This window comes from Plasmodium gallinaceum (genome assembly GCF_900005855.1).
Source record: "Plasmodium gallinaceum strain 8A genome assembly, contig: PGAL8A_v1_108, whole genome shotgun sequence".
NCBI lineage: Eukaryota > Apicomplexa > Aconoidasida > Haemosporida > Plasmodiidae > Plasmodium > Plasmodium gallinaceum.
The window spans coordinates 744,415-758,509 of NW_021628228.1; the positions used below are offsets into that span (position 1 = coordinate 744,415).

The window sequence follows — 14,095 nt, forward strand, 5'->3', positions numbered from 1 at the left end:
AAAAAAAAAAAAAAAAAGACGACTGCTTAATGTTTTGCTACATAAAATTAAAAAAAAAAAAGAAAAAATAGAATAAAGAAACTAAAAAATTAGTAGTTTTTACACACATTACAAAAAAAAAAAAAAAAGAAAAGAAAAGAAAATATAATAAAGAAAGGTAGAAAAAAAAAACAACTCTAAATAAAAATTATGTACACTATTTTCCTTATTTTTTACATAAGCCTATCTAGTTTTTAATATTTTCATAATTAGATTTATGCAAAGGTAACAAATTTATTTATTTTCATTCTTTACACTAATTATTATTATAAAAAAAAAAAATAATAAATAAATATGCAACTAAATATAATTAATTTTTGATGTGATATTAATTATATAATTAAAAATATTTATAACCAGAAAAAAAAGGAATTAGATAAAAAAATGTCATAATTAACATAAAAAAAAAATGTGTCTAATATATATTCTATAATAATATTTATACGAAATTATATAAAAAAAAATTATAAATTGTATTTTATGTTTTTTAATAGTTTAAAAAATCTTTATTATATAGAGAATTAAAGAAAACTTATTAAAATTATGTCTGATTATTATTGATACTTTTATAATTATACAAAAAAAAATTTTGTCATAAACAAATAACTAAAAAAAAAATAAATTACATAAAAATTTTAGATAATTTTAGTTTTTTAATACTTCCTTAGCATATTTTGTATTTATGCAATTTCTAAGTCTTGACTCTATATGTATATCCATCATTCTACTATAATTTCTTAAATTTTATTTATTTATATTTTTTTAAAGTAATTATGTCATTTTAAAAAAAAGTTTAGAAAAATATCTAATTTTTTTTTTTTTTTTTTTATTAAATTTTCATATAAATAAAAAAAATTCAATAAAAAAGTACAAACATATTTTATATATCAACACATATGTATTAACACAAAATAAAATATAATTAAAAAAAATTAAGAAATATAATAACATAAAAATTATTATTTATTTAATAGAAATATATCTATATTAAAAAAATAAAATTTTTTTTCATAATTTTTTCGTTTTATCTTAATTTATATCTTTTGTGTGTAGGTGTGTGTATTTTTTTTTTTTCTTAATGCAAATTTGAATTATTTTAAAATAAAATTCATTTTTGAGGATATTTTAGGTATATACTTTTCATTTTTATTTTATTTTTTTCTTTTTCTTAAAAAGTAATTTAGTTAAAATATTATAATATATAAATGACTATTTTTATTATATATATATATAAAAAAAAAAAAAAAAGGCGTACATATATGTATATAATTATTTCATGATTTTTTTTTTTTTATCTCTGAATGCATTATTAACAACATGAAATTAGACAAATGTTCTTTTTATCATTCTTTATATTACACATACATATATATATATATATATATATATATATATATATATATATATATACATATATATATGTATATATGTGATATTTAAATTTTTATAATTTAAAAGTAATTAATATTTTTGTATAACTTTGAAAATTTATTGTTCCTTTATAGTTAATTGTAAAGTTATTTGATTATTTGAATAAATTAATAAAACCATAAAGATCAAAAAAAAAAAAATAAAAGAAAAGAAATTAACAATTTGTCTTCTTATATGAAAATCCTAATTATTTTGTATTATATTTTTTTACTTTTTTTATATATATCTTATTTGACAAAAAAAGTAAAATGTTAATATAGAAAAATAAATATAATTAAATGATAATTAAGACTGTTTAAGAATTCACTCATTATTGTTGATATATTTATATATGTATCAAAGTTATATTTCACTTTATTTTAAAATACTTATAAAAAATCAAATTACTTATTAAAATAAATAAAAATAGTAAAATAAAAACTATTAAATTTAACATAATTCATTTATATTAATAGTATTTTACCATATTCTGAAAAGAATATACAATTAAATTAAAGCTATAAAATGACATATTAGTTTTAGTTTTATAAATTTGTATTTAATTAGGAACTAATCTATTTTTATTTCTAAAATATTTAAGTAAATTATTATTTTTCATTTACATTCAAAAACCATATTAAATTAAAAGGTAAGTAGTAATTATTAAATAAACTTAAAAATCTCCTTATTGATTAGTAATAATTAAAAATCTCACTTGTACTCTTTTTATTTTTTTTTATGTCGTTTTTTAATTATATATCATTAAATTTTCAATAAATATCACAAATAATATACAACTATATGTATTTAAAAAAAATAAAACCAAAAAAAATATTGTTATTTTTCTACAATTTAAAAAAAAAGAAAAAAATATATTTAAACTTTAAACTTAACAATTAAAAGCTAAAAAACATAACTGTATATATATATATATATATATATATATATATATATATATATATATATATATATATAATTCTAATAATTTTTAAGTGTTTAATTCATGAAAAATAAACTAAAGAATATAATTATTTGTATTTAAATTATTTTAATTGTTTAATTCAAATTATTAATATTAAACTTTGGTATCTCCCAACTGTCTTCAACACACATCTAAAAAAAAAAGGCAAAAAAAAAAAAAAAAAAATTTTATAAAATGTATTATTTCATATATAAGAATATATATATATATATATATTTATATCTTTTAACATACCAATACTCTTTTATTATATAACGTTTTATTATTAATAAAGATTCTAGCTGCTTCCGGATTAGCAGGAGAAGAAGTATTAGGATCATTAAGTAACGATTGAATAGAAGTTAACAACGAGGTAATGTCATAAATAGGACTCCACTGATTTTGTAAAATATCTAAACAAATGTTTCCATCTGTATATATATTTGGATGAAATATTTTTGATAAAAATTTTAATTTTGGTGGGCATATTGGATATTCTTCTGAAAAATTAATAATTAGATGAAAAATCCCACATTCCCAAATAGTATCTTGTGGACCTCTTATAATAGCATGACAACACATTATATTATCAGCAAAAGGAGATGCTTCAAAACTTTTATTTTGTTCTCTATTAACTTTATTTAAATCTTGTATTATTCTTCTTCTTGCGAATGTTGACATTTTGAGATTTTAATAATAATTTCATTTAATTTTACTTCTAATTTTAACTTGATTTAACTTAATTTTTATTTATTTCGTTAAACCAAGTTGTATATTTATATTTTAATAATAATTTTCTTTTACTGATTTTAATTAAATTTTATCTTAATTAAAATTTCATTTTATTTTGTTCTATTTTTATTTTTTTTTTTTCTTTATTTTACATTGTTTTAATTTCAATTTTATTTTAGTATGTTTTTTTTTTTTATTTTTATCAGTTTTAATCATGCTTAAAATTTTATATTGCTTATAGAGTTTACATTTTGATTATATTATTTTTTTTCTTTTTCTAATAAAATATTTATTTAAATATTATGTAAAAAAATTAATTTATTTTAATTTGCTGTATGTATAGCTAAAATTGTTTTTATTTTTGTAAAAAATTAACATAATAGAAAAAAAAAAAAAAAAAAATGAATTATTTATTATTGAATAAGTAATATCTATTTATCAAATAATAAAATTGCAAGGTTGTGTATTTATAAATAATTATATATATATATTAATAAAAGAAAAATAAACAAATAAACATATATTATATATATATATATATATATATATATATATATATATATATATATATATATATATATATATGGTGAATGGAAAATGATAAATTATATTTCAAAATATATAGATGACATGGATAAATTTCATTTCAAGTTTAATCATTATTTTTTTTTTATTAGATAAAAAAAAAAGTATGCTTTGTTTATCATTTAAGCATAAATTTATAAGATATGCATCAAAAGCAAGATTAAATAAACAGCAAAAAGAACAAAACCAATATATAAAAAAAAATTTTTTTTATGGAAAAAGATTTGTATTTATATTATCAAAAAAGGTTTATAACTTAAATAATAAATCATCTCTACCTTCAGTGTCTATTAAAATAAATAAAAATAAAAACTTTAACTGCTTGAAAAAAGTAATTGAAAAAAATTTAGTTCCAGTTAATTATTTTTCGCTTTATATGAAAAATTTTTTTTTTCCTTATTGTAATAAAAAAAAGCTAGGATTTGTTAAAATGAGTAGTATAAATGAATCTAAATGTAATATATCAATAGAAGAAGTAACTACAAAAAATCAACAAACAAAATATAATGAAAGCATTTTAAGTGAAAATGACAATAAAACAAATCCTATCCATGATAATTTTGAAAAAACAAATTCAAAAGATAAAAGTAATAATGTAGAATACAAAATAGATACACCAAAAGAAGATAAAAACGATATTATAAAAAAAAGGACAAATAATCATCTAGATAATTTAAGTAACTCAAAAAATATTAGCATTAATTCATCAAACAAGAAACTTTTTGTAATTGACACAGATAAATGTAAGGATGACACAAATATAACAAGTAAAAATGCAAATGGTGACGAGAATTACAAAATTTATAATATACAAGAACTAGAAAATATGAGAAAAAATTCTAATTTTTTTAAATTAAATAGTACAGAAAATGACGAATTTAGCATAGAATTATATTTTAATTATAAAGAATTGAAATTTTTAAGAAAAAAGGAGGAAAATTTAAAATCATTAATAAATAGATTAACTTTAAATCTAAAGAAATTAGAAAAAAAAAAAAAACAATTAAATAAAAAAAAAAATAAAAATAAAGAGCAAACAGAAGACTCACCTAACAAAACTGTAAATTCTATTCAATTTTTTGATAGTGAAAATAATTTAATTGATGAAAATGATACATTGAAAGATATTGCAGATAAATTAAATTATGTAATTATAGATAATTTGAAAATATCAATATTCAAAGATTTATATGATCTAAAACAAATATATGTATCAATGGATGTGTATAATAATCATCCTATTATTCCTGTTAATTTGCCATTGGATAAAATAAATGAATATGTCTATTATTGGATAGATTCAACAGATAAAAATGTAGTAAAGTCTTATGAGTTATTTTATATCCCTAATAAAGATGAAATATCTAAAAAAATTCAACTAGTTATATATGATAAAAAAAATCCTTTTTTTTTTTACGTGACTGAGCAGACACAAGTTAATCATAATGAATTTGAAGAAGAACTAATAATAAAAGGAAATAGATATATAGATTTTAAAAAAACACATGATGATAATAATAACATAATTCGTATCATGTCTTATAATATACTTGCGCCAATTTATACGAATACAAAATATGCAATGGAATACATGTTTAAAAATATTGAACCTCGTTATTTAAAAACAAATTATAGATCACATTTATTGATTTATGATATAAATTATGATCTTGATATAATAAGTTTACAAGAAGTTAGTGAATATTTACATTCTAATTTGTTTACTGTTTATTTACATGAAAAATTTTATTCCTATTATAAGCCAAAAAGTAATCACGGAAATGATGGATGCTCCTTGTTTGTGAATAAAAAAAAATTTTCTCTTATAGAACATAGGAATTACGAATTCAGCGAAGTTATTAAAAAGAAAGAATTGAAAGATGTGTATGATGTGTTTATCAATTTATCAGAAAATCTTGAAGAAATCATTAATGGAATTAAAACTGTTTTTCAAATAGGAATATATTTACATAAAAATACACAGTGCGTTTTTATAATTGCAAATACTCATTTTTATTTTCATAGTTTAGCAGATCATATTAGAGCAATGCAATCATATTCTATATTGTATATTTTACATACTTTAAAAAATGAATGTGAACAAAAATATTTGAAAACTGCTTATGTTATTTTAAATGGGGATTTTAATACAACTTTTGATTCAGATGTTTTTCATTTTTTCGAAGGTAAAGATATTACTTCTAATTCAGAAATATGGAAAAATGCGAAATTATTTAAAAAGGAATTCGATGATTTAAATAAATATCCCAAGTTATTTGATTTAAAAAATACCTATTCTTCTCATGATATTAATGGCCCATTTTTGAATAGAAAGAAATTTTTAAGTTTATATTCTGCTTATAAAAAGAAGGATATTTCTTATACTAATTGGAATAATAATTTTATAGAAGTCTTAGATCATATATTTTTATCACCAGATATTAAGGTTAGGAAAATATTAAAAGGAATTGATCAAAATAATTTCGCAAAATACAAAGGTTTAGTTTCTCCAATACATCCAAGTGACCACTTACCAATAGCCGCAGAAATAGAAATATAAATGAATTAAATTCTAAATATTTATTTAATTTAAATATAATTTTAAAAATATAAAAAAAAAAAGTAATATAGTATATGTATATATTTATGTAACATTTTTTCTAATTTAATTTCACTGTAGTATTAAATCAAAAAAATATATTATATTCCTGAAAGAATATTATAAGAATGTTTTTATTTTTGAATAAACTATTTTATTTTATATTTCCAAATATTTAAAACCTATAATTTACAAAGACATATGTTACTATTTTTTATTATTCATATATATTTATCATTATTTATTTCTATTTTTATTTATTTAATGTTTCATAATTTTTATAAATTTTTATTGTAAAAATTTTACAATTTTATAATGAAATATTAAAGAAAAATTAAAAACGTATTTATGAGAAAATTTAATTATAATATATTTTTTTTCAGTTATTTCATTATATAATTTATCCTTATTTGTGTTATTCTTATATGTTAATATTTTTTTTACATTATTTTTCTATATAATCCTTTATTATATAATAACTCATCAATTAAAAATAAGTTTTATATATGTTAAATTTTATTTTAAAAATCTACATTTTTTTAGCTTTTTGCACAAAATTATATTTATGATAAACATTTTACAATATATTTTATTTATTAATTATTTCATAATATTTTTATTTTTTAATTATAAGCAAGGTTATATCCTTCATTAAGAAAAGGTACTTAATATCTTAAAATAACCTACATATTATAATTTAAATTATATTTTTAAATAATAATGATATAAAATTAAAAATATATATATATATATATATATATATATATATATATATATATATATATATATAAAATACTTTTAGTATTTAAAAAAAAACTTTCCAAGCTTTACCCATTTATATTAGTAAACTCTACAATTTTTTTTTTTTTACTAGTTTTAAAAATAATGATGATAATGTATTAAATTTTTATTTTTTTTTTTTTTTTTTGTTCTTAATGAATAATTTTATTGGATAATTTATAAGAATGCACAAATATTTTTTTTTTCTTAAAAAATAATATACTTTTTTTTTTTTTTTTTATGAGATTTAATAAATATAAAAATATAAATTGTTCTTTTTTCAAATGAATTTTGAAAATAATAAACAAAATGATTGAGAATAAAAAGAATGACAACAAAGGAATATTCAAAGTTAATAAATGGTCTGCAGTAGCTGCATGGTCATGGGATATCAGTGTGGATAATTGTGCTATTTGTAGAAATCATATAATGGATTTATGTATTGAATGTCAAGCTAAATTAAATGATAATGAAAATGAAAAAGAAAAAAAGATTGATAAGGAAAACTGTACAGTTGCATGGGGTATATGTAATCATGCTTTTCATTTACATTGCATATCAAGATGGATAAAAGCTAGACAAGTTTGTCCTTTAGATAATACAAATTGGGAATTTCAAAAAGCAACGGACTAAAATATATTTTATTTTTATGTCTACTGTATTTTTCATAATATATACAACTGTAAACTTATTCTATACCTTTTTTTTTTTTATTATTATATGTTTTGTTCTCATTTAAAATAATAAAGTATTTTCAAAATATATTAAGTTTGTTTAAAAAATATTTTTTTTTTTTTTTTTTTTTTTTAATCTATACAGCTATTAAAAGTTTATTTTTTTTATTCCAAACGAGTAATAATAAAAAATATACAACAAAAAAAAAAAAGATTAATAAAAATAAAATTTCAACAAAGAACAAAAAATGAAACAAAAATAGTATATCATATATATACATATGCACATAATAAAAAAATAAATAAATAAAAAATAAAACAAAGAAAAAAAGTTTATAATATATATATGTATATATAATATATTATAACTGAATATGAATACATGAATAAATATGTATCAAATGAAAATGACTGAAAATGTATAAAAAAAAATGGCAATAAATCTACATGAAAAAAAAAAAAAACTAAACAAAAAAAAAAAAGAGATTATAAAATTTACAAATTTATATATTAATATTTTTTTTTTTTTTTTTTATTGTATAACTTCAAATAAAAAAACCCAATATAAATAATAATGAAGCATAAAAACCTTTTTTTAATAAATAAACTTAATAAGTATTGTATGCATATATATATATATATTCACATTATACTGTTTTTATTATATTATATATAATTCATAACGTATAATTTTAATTAACCTATATATTAAATAGTTCATAAATATTGAAGACACCTTCTGTTGTATTCTTTATTCATAATTGTAGATAGACAATATTTATTTTCATTAATGATATGAATATTTAATTTCATTTCTTCATATATATAAATGATATATTTTATTATTATTTTTATTCATATAATATATATGTAAGTAGTATTATAATTTTTTTTTTCTTCGTACGTTTTAATAAATGCATTTTTTATGTTTTCTTTTTTTGTTTAACCGTTGTGCTTTCTTCTTTTACTAATGGCATTTTAATTTTATATATAGCTTTTTGTACTATTCCCCAAAATGCTTCTTTAGCTTCTACTGCAAAAGCAAAACCCTTATGAACAAAATCTTTAGAACTATTTTCGCTATCTATATAAGCTAATTTTCTTATTTCATATTTTCTTAATCCTTCAAACTTTCCTAATTTTATTTGTTCAAGAACAATTTGTTCCATTGTTGGTTTTTTTATAAATTGGTAAGTCATCATTACTATTAAGGGTAATATTGATATATATAAAGAAATTATTAAGGAGAAATAATAGTTTCCTGATGAGTGAGCTTTCTCAAATGTCCCATGTAAATCATCTGCACCTACGATATCTAAGAAGAACTTTGCCTTACTTAAAATAAACCAAAATAAAAAAATGGCTATAAACTCTAACCATAAAACTATATGAGATATGAAAAACCATGTGTTTGTCATAAGAACAACAACAGTATTAACTGCTATAACATGGTGTGTATAAAGAATTTGAGAAAACGTATTAAAATCAACATCTACATTATGACTTTCTTCTAATGCAGAATTTGCTTGCCCCGTAGAAAAATGTAGTATAATTATTGTTTCCACTGTAGCTAGCCAAATTGCAAATAATAAATAAATAAACAAATAATGTGTACCATATGATCTATATTTTTCTGGTTTCGATCTTTTTCCTATCCAAGATTTAATTTTTTCAGTTGACTTTTGAATAAATGGTATAAATTTAAGTAGTAAAAAAAAAATTCTACAAAAAAACTTACAACAATTTTTTATTTTGTTTGTATAAAATTCAATTTTTTTATTTGAGTAAAATGGCCATAATGTAGATGGTGATGTTTCATATAATAATGGATTATTCAAAAGAATATGATGAGGTAATTGCTTATCTAATGCTACAAAAAATATAACAGGCAAAGATGTAAATGCTATGTTAATAATTTGCTTAGTCCATGGGTTCCATGCATCTATAGCACTATAACCTGTCCAGAAAATTAAAACCATAGAACACAAACAAAAACTAACATTACGAAAAATGCAAAAATAAACTAAAAATGAATTTCTTCTTAAGGATTCTCTTCCATGTACAAATAGCAATTTCTTTAAATATTTAAATTCGCTTATAGTAAAATCAGAAGATCTAGCAGCTTGTAACCCCTCTTTTCCAGCAATCCCAACTCCAACATTGGCCATTAAAATCATACCAACATCATTTGCTCCATCTCCTATAGCTAATGATGTCCCTCTGGGATTAAATGCTGAATTTTCTTTTACCAATAAAGACTTTTGCTTTGGAGTTACTCTACAAGCAATTAATGTAGAAGCACTTCTAGCTAATGTATAAAATTTTATTTTTAATATTTTATTTTTCATTATTACATCTAATGCTTCTCCTGTTATGGTTATAGAAAATTGCGAATAATGAACTTTTTCTTTTAATTTCATTTTCTCTAAATCATTAGGAACAAAAGATTCACTTGATTCTAAAAATGAATTGAACACTTTTTCTTGTTTTGCCAAACTTATAAAGGAATTGTTATCTTTCATATTAAGCAAATTCGATGAAATTAAACTTTTTTCTATTGATGCATGAAAATTTGTTTTCATAAAATTTAAAATTGTTTCTGATCTTATATCTAAATTTAAATTTTCCCAATTAACACTGTTCCACCATTTTGTTTCATGGTCTACATTCAATAAATTTGCCGCATTAGTATTTTTTTCATGTATATTAATTTGCTCAAGTAATAAGTCAGGATCTGTTTCAGTAAATACAGCATTATATGTCTGCTTATTCAATATATTTATAGAATGACCAATGTTTATAGCTGTTTCTAATTTATCTCCTGTTAAAACACAAATAGTCATTCCTGCATCCCTTAAATCTTGTATTACTTGTGGCACATCATCTTGTAATTTGTCATCAATACCGGTACATCCAATAATTACTAAATTATTTTCTGCTTCATCATAAAACTTTTGTAAATATTCTTCTTTTTCATTTTCAGGTTTTTTTGTAGCTTTTATATGATTTTGATACATTATGCTAAATTCTTTCTCTGTTAAACGCTTATATCCTAATACTAAAGTTCTTAGACCTGAAGTTGCAAATGCATTTAATTGATATTCGACATGATCAACTATATTTTCTTGATTTCCTGATGCCATTTTTAAAACACTTGTATCTGCTCCTTTTACTAACATAAAAATTTCATTCTTTTCACTTTTTACAATTAATGACATCCTTTTTCTTACATTATCAAAAGAAAATACATCTAATATTTCAAAGGATAATACAGGAACTACTTGTTTATTAACTTTCTCTTCATTTTTAATAGTTTCTTTAATGTTTCCTTTGTTAGGTGTAAATATATTTATTATAGGTATAGACATATGAAAATTGGCATCTTCTCTTATACTATTTGTGGCACCTCTTGAATTATTATCACTTATTTTGGATTCTCTTTTTTTTTCTTTTAATATATAAGCCTCTGGGAAGTATGTATCAAAATTGTTCTCGTAATAATGTTTTTTTCGTAAAAAATTTTGAAAAGTTTCCTCCCCTAAAATAAATCTTTGAGCAAAAGCAGATGTTAATTCAATTTCAATAGTCGTTAAATTAGGTCTATTAACAAATTCACAACCTAAATATAGAGAAGTGCTAATTAACGCTAACTCATCTGGAGAACTTGCATCATATTGTGGTTGTGTTTGTGTAATATATGTATAATTGACTTTTGTCTCTTTATCATATACCTTAGTCTTATCAGTGTTAACTTCACCTTTGTTATCATCCATCTCATCAATATCTGCATTTCTTATCATTGCGCTATGGCATAAACTTAAAACTAGTAATAAAAAATAAATTTGTTCTTCTGCATCATTTCTAATGCTATATATTTTATTAACAAATAAAACTCGATTGAAAAAAACAAATTCATTTTCTCCTCTAGCAAAGTCATCTTCAGTATAAGCATTTATCATATTTTCATAACTCAAACTATTAACACGCATATAATTTTTTTTTAATTTTTTGGAGTTTAAAGATGTTTTAGACCAATTCAAAGTATGTAGTAGAGTAGGCATATCATTCAATGATTTTCTATTCATATTATTACTCAGAATTGATCCATCTTCTTCTTCATCATCTTCATTTTCTTTTTCAAAAAAATAATCCATATTTTCTTTTCCATTTAATCTTCTATTTTTTAAAATATTATCTTTTATATTACTGAAATCATAAAACCCATATATACCATTATTTCCTAGTCCTATATTTTGCAGTTGCATAACATTCTGAGTTAACGTTCCTGTTTTATCTGAATAAATATGAGTAACATTTCCCATTTCTTCTAATAATTGACCAGCTTTACTTAAAGCATGTCTTCCTGTTTTTTCACTATACATATCTTTATCCCAATTTATTAAATAACCTTGTAGTAACCTCACTACTTCCCATATTAACAATAAATCAACAGGAATAAATGAACCGAACAATAAAACCATTGCACCAATAGTAATAAAGAAAGTTTTTAAACTGTCTGACCTTTGATCTAAATGTAAATACCATAGATTGTATCCTTTTTTTCTCATCCATAATACACCTCCTACAGCTACAATAAGAGATATAAAAATTTGACAAAAAATTAATACAATAACATGATTTCCATATACAAATTCTAATCTAGACCATTTCTGCCTAGATTTAGTTGATGCATTTTTCATTAATTTTGTTCTATTTCCTGTATTTATAACTAGCCCATATATCCATTTCGTATTTACTAAAGAAGTTCCTCTTAACACCAAGTTATCTATTGTTATATGAACTGCGTCTTTTTCATTTTTCTTTTCCTCTGTTTTTGTTTTTTCTACTTCTTTTTCTTTATTTATGTTTTTCAAAATGCAATCATTTTCAGTGAAGAAATCATTACCTTTTTTATTAGAATTCGATTTACTAGATAAGGTATTTTCACTTAACATATCATTATTTATAGAAGTTATTTCATCATTGGAACTACTTAATATATCTTCTACCTTATTACTTTTAATCATCATACTTTTTTTTTTTTTTTTTTTTTTTGTTTTACCTTTTTTTTTCTTTTTTTTCTCATTATTTATTATATTCCTATTTAATTCATTATCATAAAAATGTATAATTTTACCATCTTTTCTTTTATATTGCAGAGGTGGTAATAAAATTAATCCATTATAATCAAAAATGTTATCATTTGGTCTTTCACTTATTAATTCTATTCTACAAAAACCAGCATATTTGTCATCATTAAAATATTGAGATATATCTGGCAAACAATATTTCTGCTTTACATTAGATTCTCCATCAACATTTTTTGTCTCAATATTTACTATACCTTTTTTATTAGAACAATTTAATACTATTAAATCAGCAGGAAAATATTCATATGAACATATTTTTACTACATCTCCATCTTTAATATCTGCCCATTTTTTTTCTTTAAGTTCTCCATTTTCAAAAACCATAGTTTTTTTACTATTCTCTTCATTATCAGATTTATGTCTTTGCCAATCTTCAAAAAATTCTTTTATCATAGCTACAACGATAATAAATACTAAAGGAATTAAATAAGTTGGCATTCCTTTAGAATCAGTTATTTCTGGTATTAATTGTAACATAGATATAGACAAGAAGTATAAGTTTCCTAATCTTAAAAATTGGAAAAAAACTATTAGAGGTATAAAACTATAAATTTTATATTTTGCTGTTCTTATTTCATTTCTATGTTTCTTCCCGTATATAATATCAATATTTAAATCTTCTTCATCCAATTTTTTTTGGGCATTTTTCACATATAATTCATGATCTTCTTTATTAATTTCAAAGTTTGAAATCAAATAAATTTTATTTTCAATGTTTTTTCCTTTTATTTTACATGCTATCCATTCTAAAAATTTCATTATTTATAAATAGAATATTTATATATATATATATATATAAATATATATATATAAAAAAAAAAAAAAAATAATTTTAATTCTGTTCAATATTATTCTTAATTAAAAGAATATTGTCACCATATATAAAATATGGTTAATAATAGTTTGCTTCATTTAGATGTTCAACTTGTGTATTTTTTTTTTTTTAAATAGTAATGTGTAACCATTATATAAAATATTAATAGTAATTTAAGAATTGCATTTAATTATTAGATTATATGATAAAAATAAATAAATAAATAAAATTGTGATATTTTAGAAAAAATTAAATATTAATGATACAACACAAATAAGAAAATATAACAGAATATGTAATTATTAAAAAAAAGAACAAATGAAAAAAAAAAAAAAAAAAAAAAAAAAAAAA

General features: G+C 19.5%; 4 protein-coding genes across 4 annotated transcripts; 2 read left to right on the plus strand and 2 right to left on the minus strand.

Annotated features, from left to right (window-relative positions):
• Positions 1 to 2,505: 2,505 nt before the first annotated feature.
• On the minus strand, positions 2,506 to 3,091 carry PGAL8A_00397000 (ubiquitin-conjugating enzyme, putative; the record flags this gene model as incomplete). Its single annotated transcript, XM_028670324.1, has 2 exons — positions 2,506 to 2,562; positions 2,666 to 3,091. The coding sequence occupies 2 exons, from the start codon at positions 3,089 to 3,091 to the stop codon at positions 2,506 to 2,508; spliced, it is 483 nt and encodes a 160-aa protein (XP_028527087.1).
• Positions 3,092 to 3,767: 676 nt separating this feature from the next.
• PGAL8A_00397100 (endonuclease/exonuclease/phosphatase family protein, putative) lies at positions 3,768 to 6,287 on the plus strand (the record flags this gene model as incomplete). Its single annotated transcript, XM_028670325.1, has 1 exon — positions 3,768 to 6,287. One exon carries the CDS (start codon positions 3,768 to 3,770, stop codon positions 6,285 to 6,287), a length of 2,520 nt encoding a protein of 839 aa, XP_028527088.1.
• A 1,128-nt stretch (positions 6,288 to 7,415) lies between these two features.
• RBX1 (E3 ubiquitin-protein ligase RBX1, putative) lies at positions 7,416 to 7,739 on the plus strand (the record flags this gene model as incomplete). Its single annotated transcript, XM_028670326.1, has 1 exon — positions 7,416 to 7,739. One exon carries the CDS (start codon positions 7,416 to 7,418, stop codon positions 7,737 to 7,739), a length of 324 nt encoding a protein of 107 aa, XP_028527089.1.
• A 964-nt stretch (positions 7,740 to 8,703) lies between these two features.
• ATPase7 (P-type ATPase, putative) lies at positions 8,704 to 13,689 on the minus strand (the record flags this gene model as incomplete). Its single annotated transcript, XM_028670327.1, has 1 exon — positions 8,704 to 13,689. One exon carries the CDS (start codon positions 13,687 to 13,689, stop codon positions 8,704 to 8,706), a length of 4,986 nt encoding a protein of 1,661 aa, XP_028527090.1.
• Positions 13,690 to 14,095: the final 406 nt, after the last annotated feature.